The following is a 26,653-nucleotide window of genomic DNA, read 5'->3' as shown; positions in this document are numbered from 1 at the left end:
CATTGAAAAGTAAGGGTTTTATCATAATATTTTATCAACCATTTTACATATGTAAGTAGAAAACAGATTTATCTTGATTGTCTACACTGGTTAAACCACCCAGAAAGTAGGCTACATTGCGACTGCCAGTGCCTATAACTGTAAGTGATTCAACTGGATAGGTAGGCTACGTTGTATCTACAGCGTTCAACACATAATATGGAACTGGTTACAATTGTTTCTGTGTAGCTGTAGCTGTTTTCTTAATTAAATTGAATTGCTTGTCTTCTGCCTTTCGATTTTAATTAGCCTAGTGGCCTATAGGCTATACAACCCATTGAAACCAATAGCCTATATGAGCATGTCAGACTGACTGAGGGCTCGCCATAATTTTTTTTTTTAATGTAATGCAGGCTTGTCGCTGTCACTTTATAGATTTTAGCTGATATTTCAGATGTTATGGTTGAATAATAGTGTTAGACCGAGGCTATTCTTAAATAGTCATTCATGTTCAATTGGGCTATACTATAGCCTACAATCATGAAATGAGCAGGTCACAGAATTGTCTAATTAATAATCAGTTAAAATTATAACGTGACCTGATATCTTGGTCATGGTTGACCCGCTAAATAACGTTTCTGGGATATTTTTTTGCAACAGTAAACTACTGTTATTTGGGCCATTATAATGAAGTAGCGCGCCAAGTAGACGGGTATTTTTGTTATGTGCACATGGATAGCCAGCCTCCAGTCGGCTCCGATGCCAGCCGAACCTTCGCTCCGATTGTAAACAACCTGCGTTCATGACGAAATGTGGCCTAGCCTATGCGGCAATGTGCACTGTAAGTAGTCGATATATTATAGCCCACCAATGTGGTCGGATAAACCACAACTATTTCTGTCTTTCCATCCTTACTTAGTCTTATGTAGCTTCTAGTGATGATATTATATGCACTCTGACAATGGTGATTGTTTGAATATATGAAGGCTGCTATATGTGACTGTATGACAGGTGTGTCCAACAATTCAGTCCCCACTACGGAGTGTGACAGACGCCAGGAGCAAGGATGTCATACGGGAGAACAGACAGCTACCACCCGCAGCCGCGAGACTTCAGCAACCTCACCCAGACATGCAGTGTCAACATCCAGAAAATCACACAGAACAGTGAGTGGTGAAATGAACAAGACAGTGACAGAACCCAGTGTTCTACTGCTGCGAGTGACATGTTGCAATGCACATTTCCCTGTATGGTATATTAAAGTAGGCATATTCTATTCTATAACCTACCCTAACACCAGATACCCACACTTTGGACAATTGACTATCACAAATACGTCTAGGAGGCTTGATGTTTTGGGTTTATTTGTGTCTTCCACCTACTTCTGATCTCCTCTGGAATTAACTAATATTAGCCAGAGATGTCTGAAGTTTAAAAAAATGAACTTCTGAGACAAGAATAGCCTGAGTCTGCCTACAGTATATAGTGCTCTATTTAGAGAGAGAGAGAGAGATAAAGAGTTGTTCTATCCTGCTTTCTCAGTTCCCCCTTCTCTTAGTTCAGCTCACCTCAGTTTTTGTTTTGCTATACAGCTGTGCAGATCAAAAACATGCTGTACCAGATGGGGACGAGACAAGAGACCCCAGAGCTGCAGGACAGACTGTGAGTACTACTGACACTACTGCTGACTACTACTACTGACTGCTATTCAATAACTAAGTAACTACTAACACTAACTGACTACTTCAACACTTTGCCTTTTCCACCACTGATGGGGACAACAAGAGCATCACTAATGAAATATATATATATATATATGTATGTGTGTGTTTGCTACTCACAGCCAACAGGTACAGCACTACACCAACCAGCTGGCCAAAGAGACCAACAGACACCTGAAAGATCTGGGCTCCCTGCCTCTCCCTCCCTCTGAACAGGTGAGTGGATGTTATATGCATAGATACTGTATATTTTTATAGTTCTATGGAAGAATTCCACATCTATGGACTGGTCCCAGATCTGTTTGTGTAAGCATATCTGGGACCAGGCTACATCAAAGTCCTACTAATGCTAACATTTTCAAACTAACTAACTGTATGTCGATAATCTTGTGTTCTATTTCCTGATACAGTATATCATCTTATCTAACAACCCAAATGTGTAAATCATATCTAACTCTGGCGAGGACATCTCACCATACAGTATATTCTACTGAATCTATTCTATTCTGCACTACTCTGCTCTGCTTTACTCTATTCTACTGTACTGTACTCTACTCTGCTCTATTCTACTGTACTCTACTCCTCTCTACTTTGCTATACTCTACTCTAATCTACTTTACTGTATTGTGGGATTGATCCTTCCAGAGACAGCAGAAGATCCAGAAGGACCGACTGATGAATGACTTCTCTGCAGCGCTCAACAACTTCCAGGCAGTCCAGCGACGGGTGGCTGAGAAGGAGAGGGAATCAGTGGCCAGGGCCCGGTCCGGGTCCCGCCTCACGGTAAACACCCTGCTTTCTCATTGGCCTAGAATTAGCCGCCTGTCATAGTCACTCACCAATAGTATTATTAGAAAGGCAAAATTAAACACAGTTTCATTGTCATATTACAGTATGATGACTGATTAGTGTAATGCAATGTTTTTTTTTCTTTTTCCCCCGCCTTTATTTAACCAGGTAGGCAAGTTGAAAACAAGTTCTCATTTACAACTGCGACCTGGCCAAGATAAAGCAAAGCAGTTCGACACATACAACAACACAGAGTTACACATGGAGTAAAACAAACATACAGACAATAATACAGTAGAAAAAATAAGTACATACAATGTGAGCAAATGAGGTGAGATAAGGGAGGTAAAGGCAAAAAAAAGGCCATGGTGGCGAAGTAAATACAATATAGCAAGTAAAACACTGGAATGGTAGATTTGCAGTGGAAGAATGTGCAAAGTAAATATAGAAATAATGGGGTGCAAAGGAGCAAAATAAATAAATAAATAAATACAGTAGGGGGAGAGGTAGTTGTTTGGGCTAAATTATAGATGGGCTATGTACAGGTGCAGTAATCTGTGAGCTGCTCTGACAGCTGGTGCTTAAAGCTAGTGAGGGAGATAAGTGTTTCCAGTTTCAGAGATTTTTGTAGTTCGTTCCAGTCATTGGCAGCAGAGAACTAATGTGAATAAGAGTGTTTCAATGATGGGTTTGTTTTTATTTCAGCAGGGAGATGAGGGGAACGTCGATGAACAACTTGTGACATTTGAAAAGTAGGTACACAGTGGAGGTAGAATCCTATCAAATATACTGTTATAATAAAAATGTTAAGTTGTAACAAAGGTGTGTGTTTGTGGTGTGTCTGTGTCCGTGGGTTTGTGCGTGTGTGTGTGTAGAGATGATGATGACTGGAGTCAGAGTCAGACCCAGCAGCTGGAGGAGCCAGAGGTCACAGAGGAGGACCTGGAGGTCATCAAGGAGAGGGAGACCAACATCAGGCAGCTAGAGGTACTCACCCAGCTACCAGCTCCACTCACATTCCATACAGGAATCACAGAGCCATATTACATTTACATTTGAGTCATTTAGCATACTGTTGAACTCCAAATCAACCCTTTGCCCAAACTCTCTAGTCAGTGGAGGCTGGTGGGAGGAGCTATAGGAGGACGGGCTCTGTGTAATGGCTGGAATGGAATGAATGGAACAATATCAAACACATCAAATATATGCAAACCACATGTTTGATACCGTTCCATTCATTCCATTCCAGCCATTACACAGAGCCCGTCCTCCTATAGCTCCTCCCACCAGCCTCCACTGTCTCTAGTATAGCCTGACCTTTAGCCCCTATTCCCGAGTATAGCCTCTCCTGTAGATATGACAGGACTGGGGTGGGGGCTAGGGAGTAGGGTTCGATTTGGACTTCAGCCTAACTAACCCTCGTGGTGATTTTCTCCCTTTCTCCTCTCCCTCCAGTCTGACATCATGGATGTAAACCAGATCTTTAAGGACCTGGCAGTGATGATCCACGACCAGGGAGAGATGATCGGTTAGTAGACTTGAAATGGATTTTCTCCCTCTCTGGTTTGATAACATGCTGGTTCTGAAGGTTGCTTTTTGTGATGGTTTAGAATTCCATCTGATACTGTATCAGTCCTGGCTCCTGTGAACCTGCCCTTCACTGTGTCTCCTCTCCTCTCTGTTTCACAGACAGCATTGAGGCTAATGTGGAGAGTGCAGAGGTCCATGTAGACAGAGGTACCGGACAGCTCCAAAGGGCCGCCAACTACCAGGTAGGGCTGTGACAATTATGGAATGACCACCATTATTGAAAAATGTTTGAGCTTATAATGCATCTTTGAGAACTAGCTATGGCATACCTAATGAATACTAGTCTAATAAAAAACGTGGCCAAAAGTTTTGAGAATGACACAAATATTAATTTTCACAAAGTCTGCTGCCTCAGTTTGTATGATGGCAATTTGCATATACTCCAGAATGTTATGAAGAGTGATCAGATGAATTGCAATTCATTGCAAAGTCCCTCTTTGCCATGCAAATAAACTGAATACCCAAAAAACATTTCCATGCATTTCAGCCCTGCCACAAAAGGACCAGTTGACATCATGTCAGTGATTCTCTCGTTAACACAGGTGTGAGTGTTGACGAGGACAAGGCTGGAGATCACTCTGTCATGCTGATTGAGTTCGAATAACAGACTGGAAGCTTCAAAAGGAGGGTGGTGCTTGGAATCATTGTTCTTCCTCTGTCAACCATGGTTACCTGCAAGGAAACACGTGCCGTCATCATTGCTTTGCACAAAAAGGGCTTCACAGGCAAGGATATTGCTGCCAGTAAGATTGCACCTAAATCAACCATTTATCGGATCATCAAGAACTTCAAGGAGACCGGTTCAATTGTTGTGATGAAGGCTTCAGGGCGCCCAAGAAAGTCCAGCAAGCGCCAGGACCGTCTCCTAAAGTTGATTCAGCTGCGGGATCGTGGCACCACCAGTACAGAGCTTGCTCAGGAATGGCAGCAGGCAGGTGTGAGTGCATCTGCACGCACAGTGATGCGAAGACTTTTGGAGGATGGCCTGGTGTCAAGAAGGGCAGCAAAGAAGCCACTTCTCTCCAGGAAAAACATCAGGGACAGACTGATATTCTGCAAAAGGTACAGGGATTGGACTGCTGAGGACTGGGGTAAAGTCATTTTCTCTGATGAATCCCCTTTCCGATTGTTTGGTGCATCCGGAGAAGCTTGTCCGGAGAAGACAAGGTGAGCGCTACCATCAGTCCTGTGTCATGCCAACAGTAAAGCATCCTGAGACCATTCATGTGTGGGGTTGCTTCTCAGCCAAGGGAGTGGGCTCACTCACAATTTTACCTAAGAACACAGCTATGAATAAAGAATGGTACCAACACATCCTCCGAGAGCAACTTCTCCCAACCATCCAGGAACAGTTTGGTGACGAACAATGCCTTTTCCAGCCTGATGGAGCACCTTGCCATAAGGCAAAAGTGATAACTAAGTGGCTCGGGGAGCAAAACATTGATATTTTGGGTCATGGCCAGGAAACTCCCCAGGCCTTAATCCCATTGAGAACTTGTGGTCAATCCTCAAGAGACGGGTGGACAAACAAAAACCCACAAATTCTGACAAACTCCAAGCATTGATTGTGCAAGAATGGGCTGCCATCAGTCAGGATGTGGCCCAGACGTCAATTGACAGCATGCCAGGGCGGATTGCAGAGTTCTTGAAAAAGAAGGGTCAACACTGCAAATATTGACTCTTTGCATCAACTTCATGTAATTGTCAATAAAAGCCTTTGACACTTATGAAATGCTTGTAATTATAATTCAGTATTCCATAGTAACATCTGACAAAAATATCTAAAGACACTGCAGCAGCAAACTTTGTGGAAATTAATATTTGTGTCATTCTCAAAACTTTTGGCCACAACTGTAGAGGTGCTGACTAATGGAGAATATACCTAATGTTGTTTTTATATCTAATGAATACAACACAGCTTTGGTGATACCCTGTCTCAAAAACGAATGGTTTTGACCATTTGGAACTTTTGTAAAGGAAGCTTTTCCTCCCAAGTGTGCCGTTATGCTCGTAAAATAACTTTACCCTCTTCATGTAATAATGAAAAACTGCTATTGGGTGAACTATTTGTAAATGAAAATAAAGTTGAATCCCCCCTCCTAAAATGAATGTATTAAGACGAATATGACAATATTTTTGGTTATTGTCCATAATTGTCGGTTACACAATTATACGATTATTGTGTCAGCCCTACTACCAGGTATCAACACAACACCGTCACAACATGGGCCGTGTTTGATTTGTAGATAAGTCCAAATGATCTGTCGATGATCAGCGTCCTTCATTTAACCAGGCAAATCAGTTAAGAACAAATTATTATTTCCAATCACCAATCATGGCCTGTTTGTGCTCCCTCCCCCTGTAGAGGAAGTCCCGTAAGAGGATGTGTATGCTGGCCATGGTGGTGTCTCTGGTGGTCACCGTCCTGGCTATCATCATCTGGCAGGCCATCAAATGAGAGGACAGGAAGAGTACCGGGGAAGGATTTTAATGGCACATCGCACTGACAGCCAAGAATGGCTTCCAATGGAGCGTCTGAGTGAGTGAATGTGTGTGTGCTGGTGTGCGTGCGTGCTTTCAAGCAAGATATAGACAGAAGCTTAAGGAATAGATTGTATAAATTCTCTTCCCCATTTGTACATATTATATACTAACTGTTCTAACACAGCCCTGCACTTACTTCCATGTCAGCCATGCAAATCATCTCTGTCATTATTACATACATTACTGTGTTAGAATATGTCTGATCTAATGCAATGTTGCACAAGTTTGTATGTATATAAATGCCATGTGTACGGTTTGATATGGTTTATTTTCTGCCTCCCTATTCTCTTTATGTTGTAAATGTCTGATTCTCTTCCAGATGTCTTATAGTCTATAGTATTACCACAAGGACATGATGTAGTTGAGATAAGGATGATTCCTTTGATAGCACACAAACAACAAACAAAATGTTTGTATTATTACTATGATGATGATGATGATTATTATTATGCTCACTTTCATTAATAAAATCAACTGTGCAAAGAGTCCCGACTGTGTCACGCAGGGCTATGTACTTTCCACAAGATGGCGCTGTTATGCCAGTATTATGAGGTCAACGTGTAAGGTGCACAAGCACCATGTAGTCTACCATGCTTTTATTTAGCTATTAAACAAGTCAAGATATACTAAGCGTGTAGTAGTCTTGCAATTTTGCAGTAGTGTTTATGATGTGTGGTAGGTTGGTTAACATATTGGTACCTTAATAAAACATGTTTACTATATGTTTATAAGACACTGTCCTGCTAACTATGCACAAGATTAGGGAGCATTTTCCATGGTACTGTCATGGGGATTTGAAGCGGTGACGACGGTTATTATGGAGACTGTGTCATGCTCGACTCACACCTCTCCCTTGTGATTAGTGAGCTAGCCTAGTTTACCCCTGCTCCAGGTCTATTACCTACGGGTGTTGCCTTTCCAGGTCTTGTCCCAATCCTAGTGCCCTGCTGATTCCAGCTGCGGCACCAGCCTTAGAGTCAATGATCGCCAGAGTGGGAGAAACTTGTATTAAAAACCACTCAGCAAGACAACTAACTCAGGAGATAGGGCGACCTGTCACACCCTAATCTGTTTCACCTGTTCTTGTGATTGTCTCCACCCCCTCCAGGTGTCACTTATTTTCCACAGTGTATTTATCCCTGTGTTTCCTGTCTCTGTGCCAGTTCGTCTTGTATGTTTTCAAGTCAACCATTGTGTTTTTCCAGTGCTCCTGTTTTCTATTCTCTTTTTCTAGTCTTCCCGGTTTTGACCCTTGCCTGTTTTTCTGCACTCGGTACCCGCCTGCCTGACCCTTCTGCCTGCCCTGACATCGAGCCTGCCTGCCACTCTTTACCCCTTGGACTCAGAACTGGTTTTGTCCTTTTGCCTGTCCACGACCATTCTCTTGCCTACTCCTTTCAGATTATAAAAAACAACGAAGACTCTGTCTGCATCTGGGTCTCGCCTTGTGCTCTTATACGACCCAGACTCTCCTAGGACTATAAGATACTTTCTCCACTCGGCAACTGTCATTACTTAAATAATTTTTACACCTACAGGTGCACGCAACAAACCCTTCACCTGTGGACCTGGAGTTACTCCCTGTAATGGAACTACTGTTCCATGAGACAAGAGGTATAGTTACCGTCAGGGTTGGGTAGGTTACTTTCTAAATGTACTCCGTTACAGTTACTAGTTACCTGTCCAAAATTATAATCAGTAACGTAACTTTTGGATTACCCAAACTCAGTAACGTAATCTGATTACATTCTGTTACTTTTAGATTACTTTCCTCTTAAGAGGCATTAGAAGACAAAAATGGATTTTACCAATTGAATGACATCTATTGCAGGATAAATCAATGTTAAAGTTTACATAGCTGGCCATTATTGGATGTTAAATTTTACTTTATGGGTTGGTTATGTAGACTTCCTCTAACCCATTGCTTTCTACTACATATGATTAAATTATAGCTTTACATTAAAAACCAAAGTCTATCAGAATTCCAGTCATTCCAATAAATGTTAGACCACTTGATCTTCAAGAATAGGACATTAAAATATGGAAGTACAGATTAGCCAAATTGTTTTACCGGAGCATGATCCCAAAACTAAGGACTTATTAGCCAGCCCTACTCTGTTGTTTATTATTTTGTTGTCATGGAGGACTGATTGGGCTCATTGATTCGAGTTGAAAAATAAATGCTGCACTCGTGGAATGGCATGCTTTGAGCACTACTGAAAAGTGCTGTTTACATGTGAAAAATGAATGCCATATGCTGCATTTGCTATCGGACTGTTTACCTTTTTGTTGGTGACACTTTGATATCTTGATAATATGCAGCTGTTTAAAGGGTAAATCCACAGATTAAAAAATAACAAAACGGTTGCCCCGCCTCTGTTTTGGTAAAAAGCTGAGGGGTGGGCCTGGAGAAATGTAACCACTCTCAGATTAATAGACAGAGCTATGGATGCAAACACTGACCATCCATGATAAATCCAAAAATGGATGTAGCAACTACAGATTGCCCCTTTAAGTCTATCAAAAGCGTGCAAATTTGAGCATGTATCCATTAGGCCTATTGATTCTTTTTTTTTATTAGCAAGAATTAGATTGAGCAATAAAAGCCCCACTTTTATTCCGTAGGCTTGGATCCGCACTATGCAGCTGTTGCAAGAGCACATTTTTCACTGGCTGTTCATTGGTTTCAAAAACAATGATTGATAGGCAGCTTAAACTTCTTGAATTCATCCATTATTGGGTTCAAATACACATTTAGATTGGTGAACAGCCATCCACAACACCGACAATCTGTTAGGCGCAAATAGCTTAATGAGAGCGCAGCAGTGTGATTCACATCAATGCGCAAAGTAGATATCAATAATAAGTGAAATCCGTATTGCCGCAGACTACACCACTGCTGTCATCCTTACCTCAACGTTTATTTAAATTGAATAATCTTTAGGTGCCGACATCAGTTGCACCATTGGAAGACATAGCTTGGACTGTAGACTACAAAAGCCTATTCCTGCTCTTTCCCGTGATCCACCAACACATTTGGTGTGTCATCATAGTGGTCTCTGACTTGTGGTCAGACTCGCTCAGGTGGAAAATACTTAAACTTGCGCCTTTTTTTAATGCTGATTTGAATGTCATTGGTGAAAACAGAAGTGCCAAATACTTTTTTTTTTTAAACATCCTTTCTGAATTTAAAATGAATCCTCAAAGTAATCATCTAGTTTCCCAAAAGTATCTGTAATCTGATTACAATATTTTAGCTGGTAACGGAACACAGTTACCGTTTTTTATAATCCCTTACATGTAATGGATTACATGTAATGTAATCCGTTACTCCCCAACCCTGGTTGCTGTGTCAGAGTTAAACTTTTAGGAACAAGGCTATCTAAAAACAGCAGTAAAAATAGAAAATTAATCAAAAGCCCCTCTAAGCACAATACCCCAAAAGAAAAGAGATTCTATCCCTCAAACAATAATTTATATACTGACATACCCTTTAACTCCTACTTCAAAACTGGTTATGTCTGGTCCATATTGGACTCACCCACCCCCAAGCCCCATTTTTCGTTGCACTTGTCGATCTCCAGAAGGACGTCAAAGGAGGGTTTGGAGGAAGTTCATGTTCCATTGCCCTTTCTTCAACCTACCTGTCTGGTTCTTCCCCAAGCTCCACCCTTGGATGCTGGTGTCGGCAATGACTATGCTTACTCTGCAGTCCTTGGCTGACTGCGATGCTGCCCAGCTTTCCCCTTACTGTTTTTCCTGCCCCACGATGAATCTCTATTTTTCTGGCCTCATGCTCCCTCTGTCCTAGAATTAACTGTAGCTCAGCAGGGATGAGAGTTACATCCATGGTCACGACACCCCCCTCCATGGATTAACTCTCTCTCCTGGTAGATAACCTTTCCATTGGCCTGGTGAATGGTTCGGGTTCTGCCCCCACACAGCTTTCCCCACGACTTCACCTCATGGATATATCCCATCCTTCTCCCTCCAGCTCTCTCGGGTCATCCCACTCCTTGTGAGCCCAGCGAGGTGTGCTCTGTACCTCAAGCTTTTTGTACCTTTCCATATCTAGGTCAACCGAGGTAATGGCATCCTACATGGGCAATCCCGCATGTTCCACAGTGGGCCTACAGAAACAAACGGCCATTGTTAGCATGTAAATAAACCCACGAGTGACTGCGGCCCCTCATGAGTTCAGAATGTTTGTGGCCCCCACCCCCATCAAAGTCGGAGCTCCGACTTGTTCGCTCTGTAAAGAGGATACCGTACATTATTAACCATAACATAATCAGTCCATTTATTTGTAATATAATCCAGTCTAATGCAGTGAACAATCCCAACACCAGCAGCCACCCTGAGATCTTACACACAGCTCAGTAGTATCTGTCACCACAGATACACACCTGTCTGCGGTACACCCCATTCTTACGCGCTGTTCCCAACCTGCCTTGTTGATGCACATTCTTGCTGCCCATGTTCACACACACCACCAGATGTATTCCTAAATACACCACTATCAGTGCTTCTATCACCCACAACAGTGGCCTCAGGGTTCCATACCGTTCTAATCCTACGTCCACAGCTTGACACACCATCAACACTCCACATTTGCAATACTGGTCCTTGTCTTGTTCCGTAGGGCATCTCCTCAATAAGTAAACCATAAACCAACTGCATTAGTACCTCCAGGGCGCTCCCAACCATATCCTCCCTCCTAGTTTGATGTTTCCCCCTAGTAAAATTATAATCCTAATTACCCAACCCTCCTTCCATGAGCCCTGTACACAGTATCCCAACCAAGGTATAGTCTACCCCACTCACCCAGGACTCATTCAGGTGTGTCTCGTTCTTGGTGTAATTGCCCTCATTGCTGCTGGTGAGGTTAGCCGACATCTCACCCCTTGGCTCCTATCCTCTCAAGTGCATCCCTCACCTACAACACTTGACTTATATCATATTTTCTCCCTTCAACAGGTAGTGAAACTGCTCCACCTCTACTTCCCTTTTCTGCATACAGAATGTTTTACTGCTGACTCAGGGGGGGCTATTTTAGCCCATTCTGTCAGCAATTCTTACACTCACCAAAAACGGAGCCCCTTCCTACACGCAGGAGACCGGGTTCAATTCTCTGATGGGATGGGGAGCCACTCCCAGCTATGTTCCCTTCGGCCAAGACTATTATTAACCTGTTTACTAACTGATCTTGTTCAATTATTACAGGTTCATCACGGAGCACCTCGGATTCCGGTCTTGCGTCAAACCATGAAACTTTCGACATACCTCAGATAGCCCTTCTCCTCTCCTCCATCTGCTCCCTGAATGTTTTCAGAGTGCCCAAACTCCTAGGTTCAGACTTGACCAACTTAGGGGGACCTCCTTCCCTAAGGTATCCTCCATTCCCTGGTGCTATATAGCCACCTGGCCCGGAGCGTGCGGTTCTGTCCCCACCAGCGCCCTTGAGGCCCCTTTGGCACAGCTCCACTGCAGTGGTTATTTTCCGACCCTTTACCAAAACAGCCAGATCCTTCCGGTTACATCCATCCCATAGGTCAAGACAACTGTAGCTAGTGGTTGTCGTGGAGACAGTGGAGGAGATAGCTGTGCTGCTGTTGCGGTGCCATGAGTGGTCCTCATCATTGAGAGATTATCTGTCATTCCTCCCCCGCTCTCTGTCTCCGTTTACCGGCCACTTTGGCACAATGGCTCAATGGCTTATCAAACCGCCCTCTCCTCCCCTTCATCTACAGTACACTGATTGGGAATGACTTGCTAGGTGGAAATAATATGGTGGAAGCTCATCATTAGGCTGGATTTCACGTGGTCAGGTCTTTCAAATCAGTGCAATGAAGGAGAGGAGGCAAGGAGAGGACAGACTTTTAGACAATGGAGAGAGAGCCAGTGAGTCAGTCCTCTTGTGTTAGACACACACACCTCCCTGGTCCTCCTAGCTGTGACTATGCAAGCAGCTTCCTGATTACTGGAGTGGGACCTACAGGTACACTGACTAATGAAGAAGACAAGGAAATGAAGACACTCTGCTCTGCTCCTGGACATGTGTTCATATGAGTGTGTGTGTGGGAGAGATGGAGAGTTTACTGAGTTTGACTTGAAGCAAAGCAGAACCAATGGCTCTAGCTAGCTACCAACTCTGTGAAGCTAGTTGGGATGTTTTTAATGCCAGTACTTTATGTTGGGGACATATTCAGAGTGATGTGTGTGACTGGAGCTTTGAACTCTGGAAAGTGTGTGTGTGTGTTTATACACTCTTAAAAAAAGGGTCCAAAAGGGTTCTTTGGCTGTCCCCATAGGATAACTATTACGATCCAGGGAGAACCGTTTTTGGTTCCACGTAGAACCCTTTTGTAGAACCCTCTGTGGAAAGGATCCTACATGGAACCCAAAAGGGTTCTACCTGGAACCAAAAAGGGTTCTTCAATGGGTTCTACTATGGGGACAGCGGAAGAACCCTTTTAGGTTCTAGATAGCTCCTTTTTTTCCTAAGAGTGTAGGAGCCATGCTGGAAGACACCGCTCACCTTTTCTCTTTTTTGTTAAGTCACAAAAAATAGAAGAGTCTCTTGTTCGTCAGAAAGAATGAACAAATGAACGTCTTTGGAGCACAGAGAGCGAAAAGGCCAGATAAGAATCCCCCGTCTGAGTCTCATTATACGAGAGGAATGAAAAGAGGCACTTCGTTTTCCATATTCTCTTTTATCAGAGGCCAGTCTCCTTTTCCCTTTCCCTGTCGTGTGTGTGTTGTATAGACCCAGACACATATCGGCGAGGCTGATCTGCTGCTCTGATGGACACGTACAGGATGAAGACAACGAGGAGGAGGACGATGGCCTGTTTTCTCTTCTCCACTACGAGATGCAACAGATTCTCTCTGCAACAGGAAATCAAAGTAGGCTAATAAATAGCTCTTTTTGAGGTAATAACAAATGAAAATGTCCTGGGAGTGGGAGTGGAACTAGAGACAATCTCAGTCCTCCTGTATAATCTGGGCTCTGGTAGCCTGTAGTTACATTACTTCATTTGTATTTATTAGGGATCCCCATTAGTTCCTGCCAAGGCAGCAGCTACTCTTCCTCAGGTCCAAACACATTAAGGCACTTACGTTACTCATTAAACAAAAGATAAAACAAGTACATCATATAACATTATTACACCACTACATATCTACAATACAAAATGTATAATACCCCCATAAAACAATATTACAATGTACGTGTGTGTAGAGTGTGTGTGCTAGCGTGTGTTCATGATTTAAATTAAACACAATATTCTCTTCCTTCATAGAATACGTGTCATAATATAATTGTAAACCAGTACTGTTATAGCCTCGTTGCAATATAAGGCTTTCAGAGACAAACAAACCCACACCACTTTCATCCTCTGATCTGCCTCTCACCCTCACCTCTCACCATACACCCCCCACCCAGTCCATCTATCTGTCTGTCCTCTCTACTTACCCCTGAAATCTACCTGCCCCCCACCCCTCCTTACATATCCCCAGTTCTGTCCCCTTCCTGTAGCTCTGTGTTCCCCTAACACGGTGCAGCAGGCCTGTCACACTGCATTTGTAGAGCTGGACTGCCTCCTGGGACAGTGTGTGTGTGTGTGTGTGTGTGTGTGTGTGTGTGTGTTTGTGCCTCCCAGGACAGTCTGACTCATTTGTATGCAGGAATGGGAAACTATCAGTTCTGTGGAAACGGGTCAATCATAGCAGATCTCCGTCTCGCCTGTCAGTTAATGAGGAAATAAATTAGTTCATCATCCAGACTCACAGATGAAGGAAGGAACACAGAAGAGTATGTGATATGTATGAGAGTTTGTGTATGAGGTTAATAGTTATGGGCTTGTAGTTAATGGCTGCATCTAATGGAGAGTAATGGGACACTATCACAAGCTTGTCCCTTGTCGGACTAATCTTATCTATCATGGTGTGTGTGTGTGCGCGCATGACAAAATACATCAGTGTATCTTTGCATGAGTAGAGTCATTAGAGTCGGCGTACAGTGTGTGTGGTTTCCTCAGTCAATCCAAGGTCCAGGGCCTCTATCTGGGGAGTCTCTAAAAATAACACTAATGACAGTGCTGAGAATTCTCTGAAAGAGATTCATTACGCCTCGGTTTGAGTTCACCAGTGTTGTGTGTAGAGTGTGTGTAGGGGTGGATGTATTTGTCTGACATACTTTATCCTAACCAAAGTTAGTACCAGACATTCAGATATCCCTACATGCTCATACTAATTGGCATTTTTCATACCCACCTGCTCTCTCTCTCTCTTCCCTCCCCCCTCTCTCTTTCTCTCTACCTGTGTCTCTCTCTGTCTCTCTGTCTCTCTCTCTCTCTCTCTCTCAGACAGATGAAGACCTAAGGGACAGATACTTCTCTCCCCTCTCTCTGCCAAGGTTGTTTAATGCCATGGCCCAATTAACACCATCCCTCTCTAAATTAATGAGGGAGAAGGTCCACCATTTGTCAAACCTGAACATACACACAAACACACACTAGCGTGTGGAGGGTGTAGTCCTATTTATAGATGGGTTGGGTTTCTGATCGTCTTTGTATAGCTGCTGGTAGCTGGCACAATCTATATCACATTCTCCCTGTGTTTAAATGTAGTTGCACACTCACGTACACACAGTGCTTGAATTGGTCCGGTGCACACCAGCACCTCTAATGCTGTACTTTGTAAGTACGGGTTATTTTAATCTCAGACTGGAGTGTGCCCCGGGGGATAAACACTGCTCCAATATTTGCTCTACAATATGAACATTGGTACTGTAAAAGTACCAACGCCTAAAATGAGTTGCACCTCTTTTATAATGAGATTGAGTTTGATAACCAGGGTAGTGTGTTGGTGAGCGTGTATGTTTAGTGTTCTGAGCAGCCCGTGGTGCAACCACAATGTTAACCTTAGACTGGAGTGTGGGAAGGGGGATAACCACTCCTAGCATCAAGTCACTCACAACAGCTGAAGCCAGGGTCCGATTCCACCACTACATACCTTCAGACTGTCCCTTACTGTTTCCCATCTCCCATAGACAGTTGTGGTAACCTTCAGTTTGAAAAGAGGGCAAGAATTCCTCAGAGAGAGAGATAGGGGGACTGAGTGAGACAGGTGGAGGGCTGAGAGAGAGAGTGAAAGAGAGAAAGCACTCACACAAACACAGAGGATGTATTTAGCTCTCTCTGTCTGTCTGACATACTGAAGGATTTGGACCCAGGGGATCTCTGCATGTGATTGCAGCATGTCCTAAATATTTCACACTGCCTGAGTTTTCAGTCCTCTGCAGCTCTGTGATTCTCAATGTCACCTTGACTGTCTGGTCAGGTAGGCAGCAGCTCACCAGGGGAAACTGCAGTGGGTTATTTTAGCCCAGATAGATCACTGCTGCCTCCCTGCCTCCCTACTGTTAGTCTATCACTGTGATTTATGATGTCCTGGTCTGAAAACAGAGATCAAGGAGTGGGAAAGACACACACACACACACACACACAACCTCTCATTAGAGTTGAGCTGTTTCATCCCCCCAGGGTCCATCCTACTCACCTTTACACCTATAGCAGGGTCCACCCTACTCACCTTTACACCTATAGCAGGGTCCATCCTACTCACCTTTACACCCGTAGCAGGGTCCATCCTACTCACCTTTACACCTATAGCAGGGTCCACCCTACTCACCTTTACACCTATAGCAGGGTCCATCCTACTCACCTTTACACCTGTAGCAGGGTCCATCCTACTCACCTTTACACCTATAGCAGGGTCCACCCTACTCACCTTTACACCTAAAGCAGGGTCCACCCTACTCACCTTTACACCTATAGCAGGGTCCATCCTACTCACCTTTACACCTATAGCAGGGTCCACCCTACTCACCTTTACAACTGTAGCAGGGTCCATCCTACTCACCTTTACACCTATAGCAGGGTCCATCCTACTCACCTTTACACCTATAGCAGGGTCCATCCTACTCACCTTTACACCTATAGCAAGGTCCATCCTACTCAACCTTTACACCTATAGCAAGGTCCATCCTACTCACCTTTACACCTATAGCAGGGTCCATTCTACTCACCTTTACACCTATAGCAGGGTCCATTCTACTCACCTTTACACCTATAGCAGGGTCCATCCTACTCACCTTTACACCTATAGCAGGGTCCATCCTACTCACCTTTACACCTATAGCAAGGTCCATCCTACTCAACCTTTACACCTATAGCAGGGTCCATCCTACTCACCTTTACACCTATAGCAGGGTCCATCCTACTCACCTTTACACCTGTAGCAGAACAAGAAACAAGTAGAGGAAAATGATACAACCCTACTGAGTTGTTGGAGACCACCTTCTGTCAGAGACCTTGGAGGCTTATCATTCATCATCACAATCTTCTCTTAATCAGGCAAATTCATAACACCATCATCACAGTGTATGTTTAGTGAGTTTGAGAATTATCAGAGATTTGCATTGAAAGGTAAATATGTTAGGCCTACTTGGTGGTGTTGTGTAATGTCATTTGCTTAGGTTGTAAGTTGATGAATGCGTCATTTGATATCCGTACATCTCAATATCGCATTTCAATTATTGGATTTATCCTAGACGTCATGTGCATAGAAAATATGGTTTGGATGAGCCGGATAGAGCTTTAAACAGTAGGACGTCAGGACCAAGGGGAGCAGTTACTTAGCCACCCCCGTCCCGATACCCGGGTCATATTTTAAGAGGTGATATAATCAAAACTTAGGGCGATTACATTTTAGGGTGGAAGTCTCGGTGACGTTTCACTTATTCGTTTTCTCTTACCACCTCTCAGTTTTCTGGAAAGTGACGTGCTCCACACGCGCGACAATGGAGGCGCCAGAATTTTTCCCACCTTCTGAAAACTTGACGGCGGCTGTCGTGCACCCGTTATGCGAAGAATGGAAGGGGGGATCCGAGGGTGCCATCTTCCACCTCGCCAGTATCTTCCTTGTTTTGGGGTTCATGGGAGGGAGCGGGTTCTATGGGCTCCTCTACTTGTTTACCTTTCTGACGCTCGGTTTCTTCTGCACAACCATTTGGTCATGGTCGGACGCGTGCACCACCGACACCTTTTTGTGGAATTTCGCTCTCTTTGGGATATGTGCGGTTCAAGTTGTGCACGTCGCCTACCGGTTGAGGAACGTTACTTTCGAAAAGGAGTTTCAAGATCTGTACAGCTACCTGTTCAAAAAGCTGGGGGTGTCGCTCACCCACTTCGGCAAGATAGTCGCCTGTTGTGAAGGGGACATCCACACTATAGAGAAAGACCACTGTTTTGCTATGGAGGGCAAGACTGCTATTGATAAGCTGTCCGTTCTTCTGTCCGGCAGGTGCATTTCAACTTCACTTTGACATTTTATACAACTGTATTTGGTGTTATGTCATATAAAATAGCCTAATGTCCCACTTTTTTTTTTTTTTTTTACAGAATTCGTGTGACAGTAAATGGAGAGTTTTTACATGACATATATCCTTTCCAGTTTCTCGATTCACCTGAATGGGACTCTCTCCGGCCGTCAGATGAGGGAGTTTTCCAGGTAAATAGTAAACTGATCGAATAAAGGCATATACACTGAGTATACAAAACATTGGGAACACCTGCTCTTTCCATGACATAGACTGACCAGGTGAAAACTAGGATCCCTTATTGATGTCACTTGTTAAATCCACTTCAATCAGTGTAGATGAAGGGGAGGAGACAGGTTAAAGAATGATGTTTAAGCCTTGAGACAATTGAGATATGTATTGTGTATGTGCGCCATTCAGAGGGTGAATGGGAAAGACAAAAGATCGAAGTGCCTTTGAAATGGGGTATGGTAGTAGGTGCCCGGCGCACCGGGTTGTGTCAAGAACTGCAAGCTGCTGGGTTTTTCACGCGCAACAGTTTCCCGTGTGTATCAATAATGGTCCACCACCCAAAGGACATCCAGCCAACTTGACACAACTGTGGGAAGCATTGGAGTCCACATTGGCCAACATCCCTGTCGGGAGTGCAACTCAATGCTAAGAAGGTGTTCCTAATGTTTGGTATACTCAGTGTATAAGCATTCGTGTTTTCTTTCCCCAGGTGACCCTGCGTGCAGATAATTGCTGTAGGTACGTTTCTTGGAGACGTAAGAAACTGTACCTACTCTTCGCCAAGCACCGCTATATCGCCAAGGTCTTTGCGCTCGTGGTGCGGAATGACATCGCGGACAAGCTGTACTCCCTCAACGACAAGGCGTTCGACAGCCGCGGGTTCCGATATGATCTCCGGTTACCCACCTACTGTCACGTGTCCCCGTTGCCAGAATTAGACCGAACAGATGGGTTCCTACGAGTCCCAGCGCAATATGACCATGGCCACCGTGGCCGTGTCCCTATAACTATAACAGCACCCGAAGAGACTGACTAGTGACTGGAACGGAACTTTTAAATGTTTGTTTTTCATTAATGGATGTTGTTTTTGTCTGTTTGTTATCCTCAAGTCCTTAGGCTATGGATATGGCATATGGCATACATGTAGTTTACGCATCAACATAGAATACGTTGTAGCACATCAAGTAACCCTCCACTTGGTTTTGCCAGACATCATGCAATAGGCGCGCGCGTGTGCGTGTGTGGGGGGGATTTTCTCTGCATGAAAATACCAGTGAAATGTTACCCCCTGATTCCTGTTTATGTTTTATAGTGCACTTTACTACCTGTCTGTCTTAAATTGAGACTGTATATTCAATTGCCTTATTGAGTTTTTTTTGTCAATATTTATGTTTAATCATAAAAAAGCATTAACAATGCAATGTGGCCCTATACGTTTTGTATCTCGAATAACTTTCATTAGGCCTGCAACATTTTCTTCGGAGAGCGTGAATTTCTGTGGAGCAGTCAACAGGTGAGTGTCAATCACTTTCTCGCGCTGATCATGGGGCTGACCTTGGTGCTGATCTCATTAATATCCGCTCTTGTCACCCCATCACGCAGCTCATGTCACCTCTGGAGGGTGAAGGAGCACTGTTCAATTAGGTTTACCAACATCTCGAAACACATAACACGATTCACTCGACTGGCTTCATAATATTTGCTGGCTGCTAGGCTATATTATCAGTTCTCAAAAAGGGAAGTTTTACCTCCCCCTGTTGGCGTGCCCGGACTTTGCAGGTGCGCAGCGACGGATAGTGTTGACTGCTGTCCCCTCGCCTCTTGCCCATTTTAGTCAATGCCTGTCAGCTCGCTGGAATGTGCGACTCACATTGTGCAGTCCCCCAGCTCGCGAGGACCTTACATTTATAGCTCCTCAATACTTGTCCATTGTTTTCTATTCGTGATCGATTGTTGTCAGATTGGTAAGTTACATCTCCCATTCTCTGTTATTTTACTCTGACTGAGTGGTGAAAGGAAAGTTAACGCTCAAACAAATTAGGCTATTTCTTATAGAAAGAGCCGTCAGCCGGTAGGTCCCGTTAATTTTCTACAAGCAGCGTATTGTAGCCGACTCATTTCGCACTTTTTCCATGTCCATTTCATAATCTATATCTGAGGGACTGGCAGTCAAATATTGTTGCGCGTTGGTCGGCAGATCCGCTCAAAAACCCAGCAACGTTAAAGTGAAACCTTTCAATATCACTCCAGTGCTGTATGATCGGTATGATGAATTCCCAGGCTATTTACAGTATTAAATCAGTTAATTGCTGAATCAAATATGAACTTGACAGTGTCAGTAGGCCTATAAGCATCTCAAAAGTTATTCTAATGCATTACTACATAAAAGAAAACATTTGGAAATACAGTAATCTGTTATGAAAATCTATTGAAACCTGAGGATATTGTGATAGTGACAAATTGATGTACACTATGAGAACAGCAGCAGCGTGAATTGACATTACAACTGCAAAAATCTGCTGTTTCTACCACCAATCCTGTAACACTTAACTTGAAAGGTACCAACATAATAATACATTCATAACATGTACATACCCCATTCATAAGCAGTACATAAACAACCACAACACCCTCCCCACCTCTCTCTAGGTGAGGATCAGGATGTCTACCTCTCCAGAGATGACCAGTAGCCTGTTCTACACCACCCTGGCCCCCCTGCGGTCGGCAGTCCCTGGGTCTGTACCCGGGGCTGGAGGTGGAGGTCTGGTGATGACCACCATGGAGCCCAACGTAACCTCCTGTGAGGAGTGGGAGGAGGCCCACCACCTGCTGTTCCACCTGGGGAACCTGTCTCTCCTCCTGGGCCTTGTCATCCCCACCACCCTGACCCTGCACATGATCCTGCTGCGCCTCATGCTGATGACAGGTGGCTCCATTCTGGCCTCTGCTGGCCCAGATTACAGTCCAACTCGGTGGTCATGATACGATTGCATTACACACTTTTCAGTTTCATTACCAGCTCTACCACCACAGTATCTCTCCCTTCTCTCCAAAGTATTCACTCGTTGACTCCCCCTCAAGGATTCATATGCATTGAATTGCTTTTAGAAATGTGATAAACACTATAGTGAGTGAACGAGTCCACACTTCCTGGAGATGGGGGAGTTGATGCGGTAGTATAGCTGGAAAGGGACTGAGCAGATTGGAATGATATCATATCATATGACCACTATGCTGGTCGTAGTACAACTGGGAAAAGGGACTGAGCAGAGTGGAATGATATCATATCATTTGACCACTATGTTGGTGGTAGTACAACTGGGAAAGACACTGAGTAGAGTGGAATGATGTCATATGACCACTATGTTGGTGGTAGTACAGCTGGGAAAGACACTGAGTAGAGTGGAATGATATCATATCATATGACCACTATGTTGGTGGTAGTACAACTGGGAAAGACACTGAGTAGAGTGGAATGATGTCATATGACCACTATGTTGGTGGTAGTACAGCTGGGAAAGACACTGAGTAGAGTGGAATGATATCATATCATATGACCACTATGTTGGTGGTAGTACAACTGGGAAAGACACTGAGTAGAGTGGAATGATGTCATATGACCACTATGTTGGTGGTAGTACAGCTGGGAAAGACACTGAGTAGAGTGGAATGATATCATATCATATGACCACTATGTTGGTGGTAGTACAACTGGGAAAGACACTGAGTAGAGTGGAATGATATCATATCATATGACCACTATGTTGGTGGTAGTACAACTGGGAAAGACACTGAGTAGAGTGGAATGATGTCATATCATATGACCACTATGTTAGTGGTAGTACAGCTGGGAAAGACACTGAGTAGAGTGGAATGATATCATATCATATGACCACTATGTTGGTGGTAGTACAACTGGGAAAGGGACTGAGCAGAGTGGAATGATATCATATCATATGACCACTATGTTGGTGGTAGTACAACTGGGAAAGGGACTGAGCAGAGTGGAATGATATCATATCATTTGACCACTATGTTGGTGGTAGTACAGCTGGGAAAGGGACTGAGCAGAGTGGAATGATATCATATCATATGACCACTATGTTGGTGGTAGTACAGCTGCCTACTGGAGTTTTCTCAAACTAGTTTAAGAATTTACCGCTATAGGGCAATATGAGGATATAACTCAACCAATAACAACTCAAGTGTGCTTTATTACTTCCTGTTCCTGTCCCTGACAGGAAGCTGTCTGTTCATCACCTGGGCAACGCTGTACCGGTGTAATCTGGATGTCATGGTGTGGAACGTGGTCTTCCTGCTGGTCAACTTCATGCACTTCTTTTACCTGGTCTACAAACGCAGACCTGTGAGTTCTGCCCCAACCCAACACAGTCCAGTTAGAGGCAGACTGTGGTCCATTTATTTACAGTACATACATACAGCTTAGAGTAGGTACAAGTTGCCTGGAACAGTTATTTTTGATGAGGATTTTTGGAGATTAGTTTTCCATTGTGTCTCTCAGCGGTGAGACAGCGTCACATCCCCCTGGGGTTGGGGCCACTCTGTCTCTCTCTATCTAAATGAGATGCAGGTCTTTCAAATGCACTGCTGCAACCAGGGGACTTCCAGTGTGTAGAGGGCCTTCACATAACTGACAGAATGGGACCACCTCTCCTCATAACGAGAAAGGAAGATATGTTTACATCTATACTGCTGTCCTCTTCACTCCCATGTCTCCACTCCTCCCTCCATCTACTAACACTGAATGACATACATGAGTGAATTGTGTCCTATCAATTCAATATCAAGGATGAGTAGAACTTGGTGGCCCTCACTTTATGATGGCTGCTGTGGTGACATTATATTAAAGACCCTAAAATATACCTAATGCCTGGTCCTTTATGTTACACCCTGTGGTTATCCACCCTGAATCAGGAGCCTAGCTCAAGTCACGTCAATCATCCATCATAACACTTTATATTCCACTCTATCAGCTATAGACAATGAGCTGTAACCGTGCTATGTCTTCTGTCAGATTAAGATTGACAGGGAGCTGAAGTCAGTGTACAAGCGGATGTTTGAGCCGCTTCACGTACGCGAGGCCCTGTTCCAGAGACTGACGGGCCAATTCTGCACCATCCAGAGCCTGAAGAAGGGACAGGTGTATGCTGCCGAGGACAAGACCTCCGTTGATGAGCGCCTCAGTATCCTCCTTAAAGGAAAGTAAGTATCACTCTGAGACATCTCCCTGTCACCTATCTACCATGTCATTCCACCCCAGGTTTTCCCTGAATGATGATCAATAATGATAATAATAATGATCAATAAGGTTTAGCAGTATCTGTGTGCATCTGTGTGCATTTGATCCATCCATGGTCATCCATGTTGACTATATGTTTTTGTGCGACAGAATGAAGGTGTCATATCGAGGTCATTTCCTCCATAACATCTACACAAATGCCTTCATCGACTCCCCTGAGTTCAGATCAACCCAGATGAACAGAGGAGAAAAATTCCAGGTAACTAAACACAGATTATTGAATGTACCATTTATTTATTTTTTGTATTATTTTTGTATTCTTTTTGTATTTTATATATATATATATATATAGGTGTTCCTATATAACCCAATTTACCACTAACCCATATTCCAGTTCACAGTGTATCCATACTGGGTAAAACCAAACATGATAGGGCAGGTTTGTTACCATGACAACCTGTGACTTGTTGATTCATTTACAGGTGACCATCATGGCGGAGGAGAACTGTAAGTTCCTATGTTGGTCCAGGGAGAGGCTCACCTACTTCCTGGAGTCTGACTCCTTCCTGAACGAGGTGTTCAGGTACCTCATTGGCAAAGACATCACCAACAAGCTGTACTCGCTCAACGACCCCACTCTCAGTGACAAGGTGGGTTTAGTCACTGTTCAGAAATTGAGACACTGTAGTTTGTATTGTCTACGAACATACACGGATTGTACAAAACATTAGGAGCACCTTCCTAATGTTGAGTTGCACCCCCCTTTGCCTTCAGAATAGCCTCAATTTGTTGGGGCATGGACTCTACAAGGTGACCAAAGTGTTCCACAGGGATGCTGGCCCATGTTGACTCCAATGCTTCCCACAGTTATGTCAAGTTGGATAGATGTCCTTTGGGTGGTGGACCATTCTTGATACACATGGGCAACTGTGAGTGTGAAAAACCCAGCAGCGTTGCAGTTCTTGACACACTCAAACCGGTGCACCTGGCACCATACCCTGTTCAAAGGCACTGAAATCTTTTGTCTTGTCCATTCACCCTCTGACTGGCACACATACACAATCCACGTCTCAACTGTCTCAAGTCTTAAAAATTCTTCTTTAACCTGTATCCCCTTCATCTACAATGATTGAAGTGGAGTTAACAAGTGACATCAATAAGGGATCATAGCTTTCATCTGGATTCACATGGTCAGTCTATGTCATGGGAAGAGCAGGTATTCCTAATGTTTTGTACACACAGTGTAATTGTGATTTGGTCATTAACCTTCCTAAATTATGAATTGTCTCCTTAGATTCAAATAACAATGATTATGTAAGAAATTATTATGATGATGGTGGTGGTGACACCGATCATAACAATGATGACGATAACAATAACGATGACTATGTTGACATGAACAGGCAGCGAAGAAGATGGAGCGTCAGCCCAGCCTGTGCTCCCAGGTCTCTATGATGCAGATGAGGAACAGCATGGGCAGCACCAGTGACACCGATGACATCCTGAACCAGATCCACCGTGGAGGCTCCAGTGGATCCTCACATCGTAAGTCTCACCACCTCCCATCAAGCTGTGATACTATTGGCCCATCTGTCAGTGTCTAACAACCTGATTAGCTATTGAGTCTGAAAAAGACTGACAGTATCATTCTTGTAATGCCACCTTTTAATAGTGACAAAGTTTCGATTCACAGTGAATCTTTGCCAGGTCAATAGTAGCTGTTATACAGTCACTTAATTTACTCAAATCATGAGGCAATCTGGGTTGAGTCCGTCTTCATCGTTTACCCCTCATATCCTCTCTGATGTGTGATGTTAACAGTCACTAAATCCTTGTTTATTAGGGGTTTAGCTCCAATCTGACAACATTGTTTACTAAGTGTTGTGTTCTAGTTAGAGTTGTTCTCTGACATTGTTTCTCCTGTCCCCCCCCCCTCCTCCTCCTCCTCCTCTAGCTGTGAATCAACCCACTCTCTCAGATCACACCTTGCCCTGAAGGGGGTGTAAGACTATCTCTTTTCTCCCCATCCCACTGCCCTCAAATTCACCTTCCTAATGCCTGACTCCCAGATCTGTTTGTGCTGTCTTGCCAACTATCATTTGGCGTGACAATGACATAGGAGTTGGCAAGACAATTGAAACAGATCTGGGACTCGGGCTAGTTCATTCCCTCAAACCCAACCCTAAATATTTAACCCTACAGCTCTGCACTATGTTGCCTGTTCTAAAACGAGTGATCCCCGGTAACCTGGTTTGTCGTTTTAACATCTTCAAAGTTCAGTGTTTAAGAGTAAGACAGCATTCATTCATATCATCCATCCTGTAGTAATAGTGCTGCTGTACAGCTCCTACTGGAACACTTTCAGTATTTAGACATACAAGATACTCTTTAACCCCAATAGCTTCTACATTATCCTGTTGCAATTTCCATATCAAATGTAGGGATTGAATTGCAAATGTGAGGGATATGTCTGGAAAAGGATTCAGAGTGCTTTTGTTTTCTTACCATGTTGATTTAACTTCACACTGTCTTCCCCCCGTCTCCAACACAAACATACAGTATGTGAAATTAGGGCCTATCTGTGTATTCTGTCAAATGTGTGGTTGTGATTCTGTTTTGTTTTTAAAGTATTGTCATATGAGTCAGAATGAAGGCTTGTGGAATTTGTGACCTATGACAACCTCGTTTGTGCCACCTTTATGGTGTGTTTGTCTGTGACCATATGGAAACACACACGGTTATATTAAAAAAACACACACACACCTCTTTTCCCACCCTAATCGTTGTGTCCTTCTTTCCAGAAAAATCTCCTGGCTCCAAGACATCCAAAACGATGAAGCCCATTGAAGAACAAATGGAAGATGACGTCTTTATAGAGTCTGAGCCAGACTCTCCTGTTAAGAAACGCCACACCCACTCGACAGCCATAGAGGTGTAAGATGTGACATTATCCTACAACAGTGCTGACCACCCACCTAAAATTGTAATCTGATACAGACCCTGGTTAGTTATGGTAGAATAACTTAAACAATAGCTTGAAAAAGGCTTTTACATTATCAAAATATCTATCTACATGTATCTAGAAAACGGAACTGCACATTTTGGCATCTCACTTTGTCTTGTAGTGTTTGGTATTATTGTGAGTTTGTAGCTGTTGTACTTTTTAAATCCTGTTTGATTGGATGTTGTACAATGCCTTTGCTGTTCATTCCTACACAGTGAGTGTTCAAAAAAGTATTAAGTGTCACAACCAAAACATTTTATTGTAAGCACAACCTCTGAGGAAGGTTTCTTTTAAATATTTTACTCATTGTGTGACATATTGTGTGATAAATTCTCTTATTTATGCTCTGAGCTTCTGCATGGTTGTGTGTT

At 43.6% G+C, this 26,653-nt stretch overlaps 3 protein-coding genes across 3 annotated transcripts; all 3 read left to right on the top strand.

Moving 5' to 3' along the window:
* The first annotated feature begins 1,045 nt into the window (after positions 1 to 1,045).
* LOC120047687 (syntaxin-12-like) lies at positions 1,046 to 6,892 on the top strand. The gene is made up of 9 exons (XM_038993238.1): positions 1,046 to 1,145; positions 1,572 to 1,641; positions 1,823 to 1,916; positions 2,346 to 2,483; positions 3,195 to 3,241; positions 3,365 to 3,476; positions 3,945 to 4,017; positions 4,179 to 4,261; positions 6,445 to 6,892. Exons 1-9 carry the CDS (start codon positions 1,046 to 1,048, stop codon positions 6,535 to 6,537), a joined length of 810 nt encoding a protein of 269 aa, XP_038849166.1. The 3' UTR covers positions 6,538 to 6,892.
* Positions 6,893 to 17,487: 10,595 nt separating this feature from the next.
* popdc3 (popeye domain containing 3) lies at positions 17,488 to 19,054 on the top strand. The gene is made up of 3 exons (XM_038992740.1): positions 17,488 to 17,990; positions 18,089 to 18,197; positions 18,728 to 19,054. The coding sequence occupies exons 1-3, from the start codon at positions 17,488 to 17,490 to the stop codon at positions 19,052 to 19,054; spliced, it is 939 nt and encodes a 312-aa protein (XP_038848668.1).
* Positions 19,055 to 20,679: 1,625 nt separating this feature from the next.
* On the top strand, positions 20,680 to 26,246 carry LOC120047208 (blood vessel epicardial substance-like). Its single transcript, XM_038992739.1, has 7 exons — positions 20,680 to 20,944; positions 22,260 to 22,384; positions 23,054 to 23,241; positions 23,429 to 23,537; positions 23,761 to 23,928; positions 24,682 to 24,823; positions 26,080 to 26,246. The coding sequence occupies exons 1-7, from the start codon at positions 20,680 to 20,682 to the stop codon at positions 26,214 to 26,216; spliced, it is 1,134 nt and encodes a 377-aa protein (XP_038848667.1). The 3' UTR covers positions 26,217 to 26,246.
* The last annotated feature ends 407 nt before the right edge of the window (positions 26,247 to 26,653 follow it).

This window comes from Salvelinus namaycush, chromosome 5 (assembly GCF_016432855.1).
Source record: "Salvelinus namaycush isolate Seneca chromosome 5, SaNama_1.0, whole genome shotgun sequence".
Taxonomy (NCBI): domain Eukaryota; kingdom Metazoa; phylum Chordata; class Actinopteri; order Salmoniformes; family Salmonidae; genus Salvelinus; species Salvelinus namaycush.
Note: the sequence above shows the minus strand (reverse complement) of the source record. Positions and strands in the feature narration are given on the sequence as shown.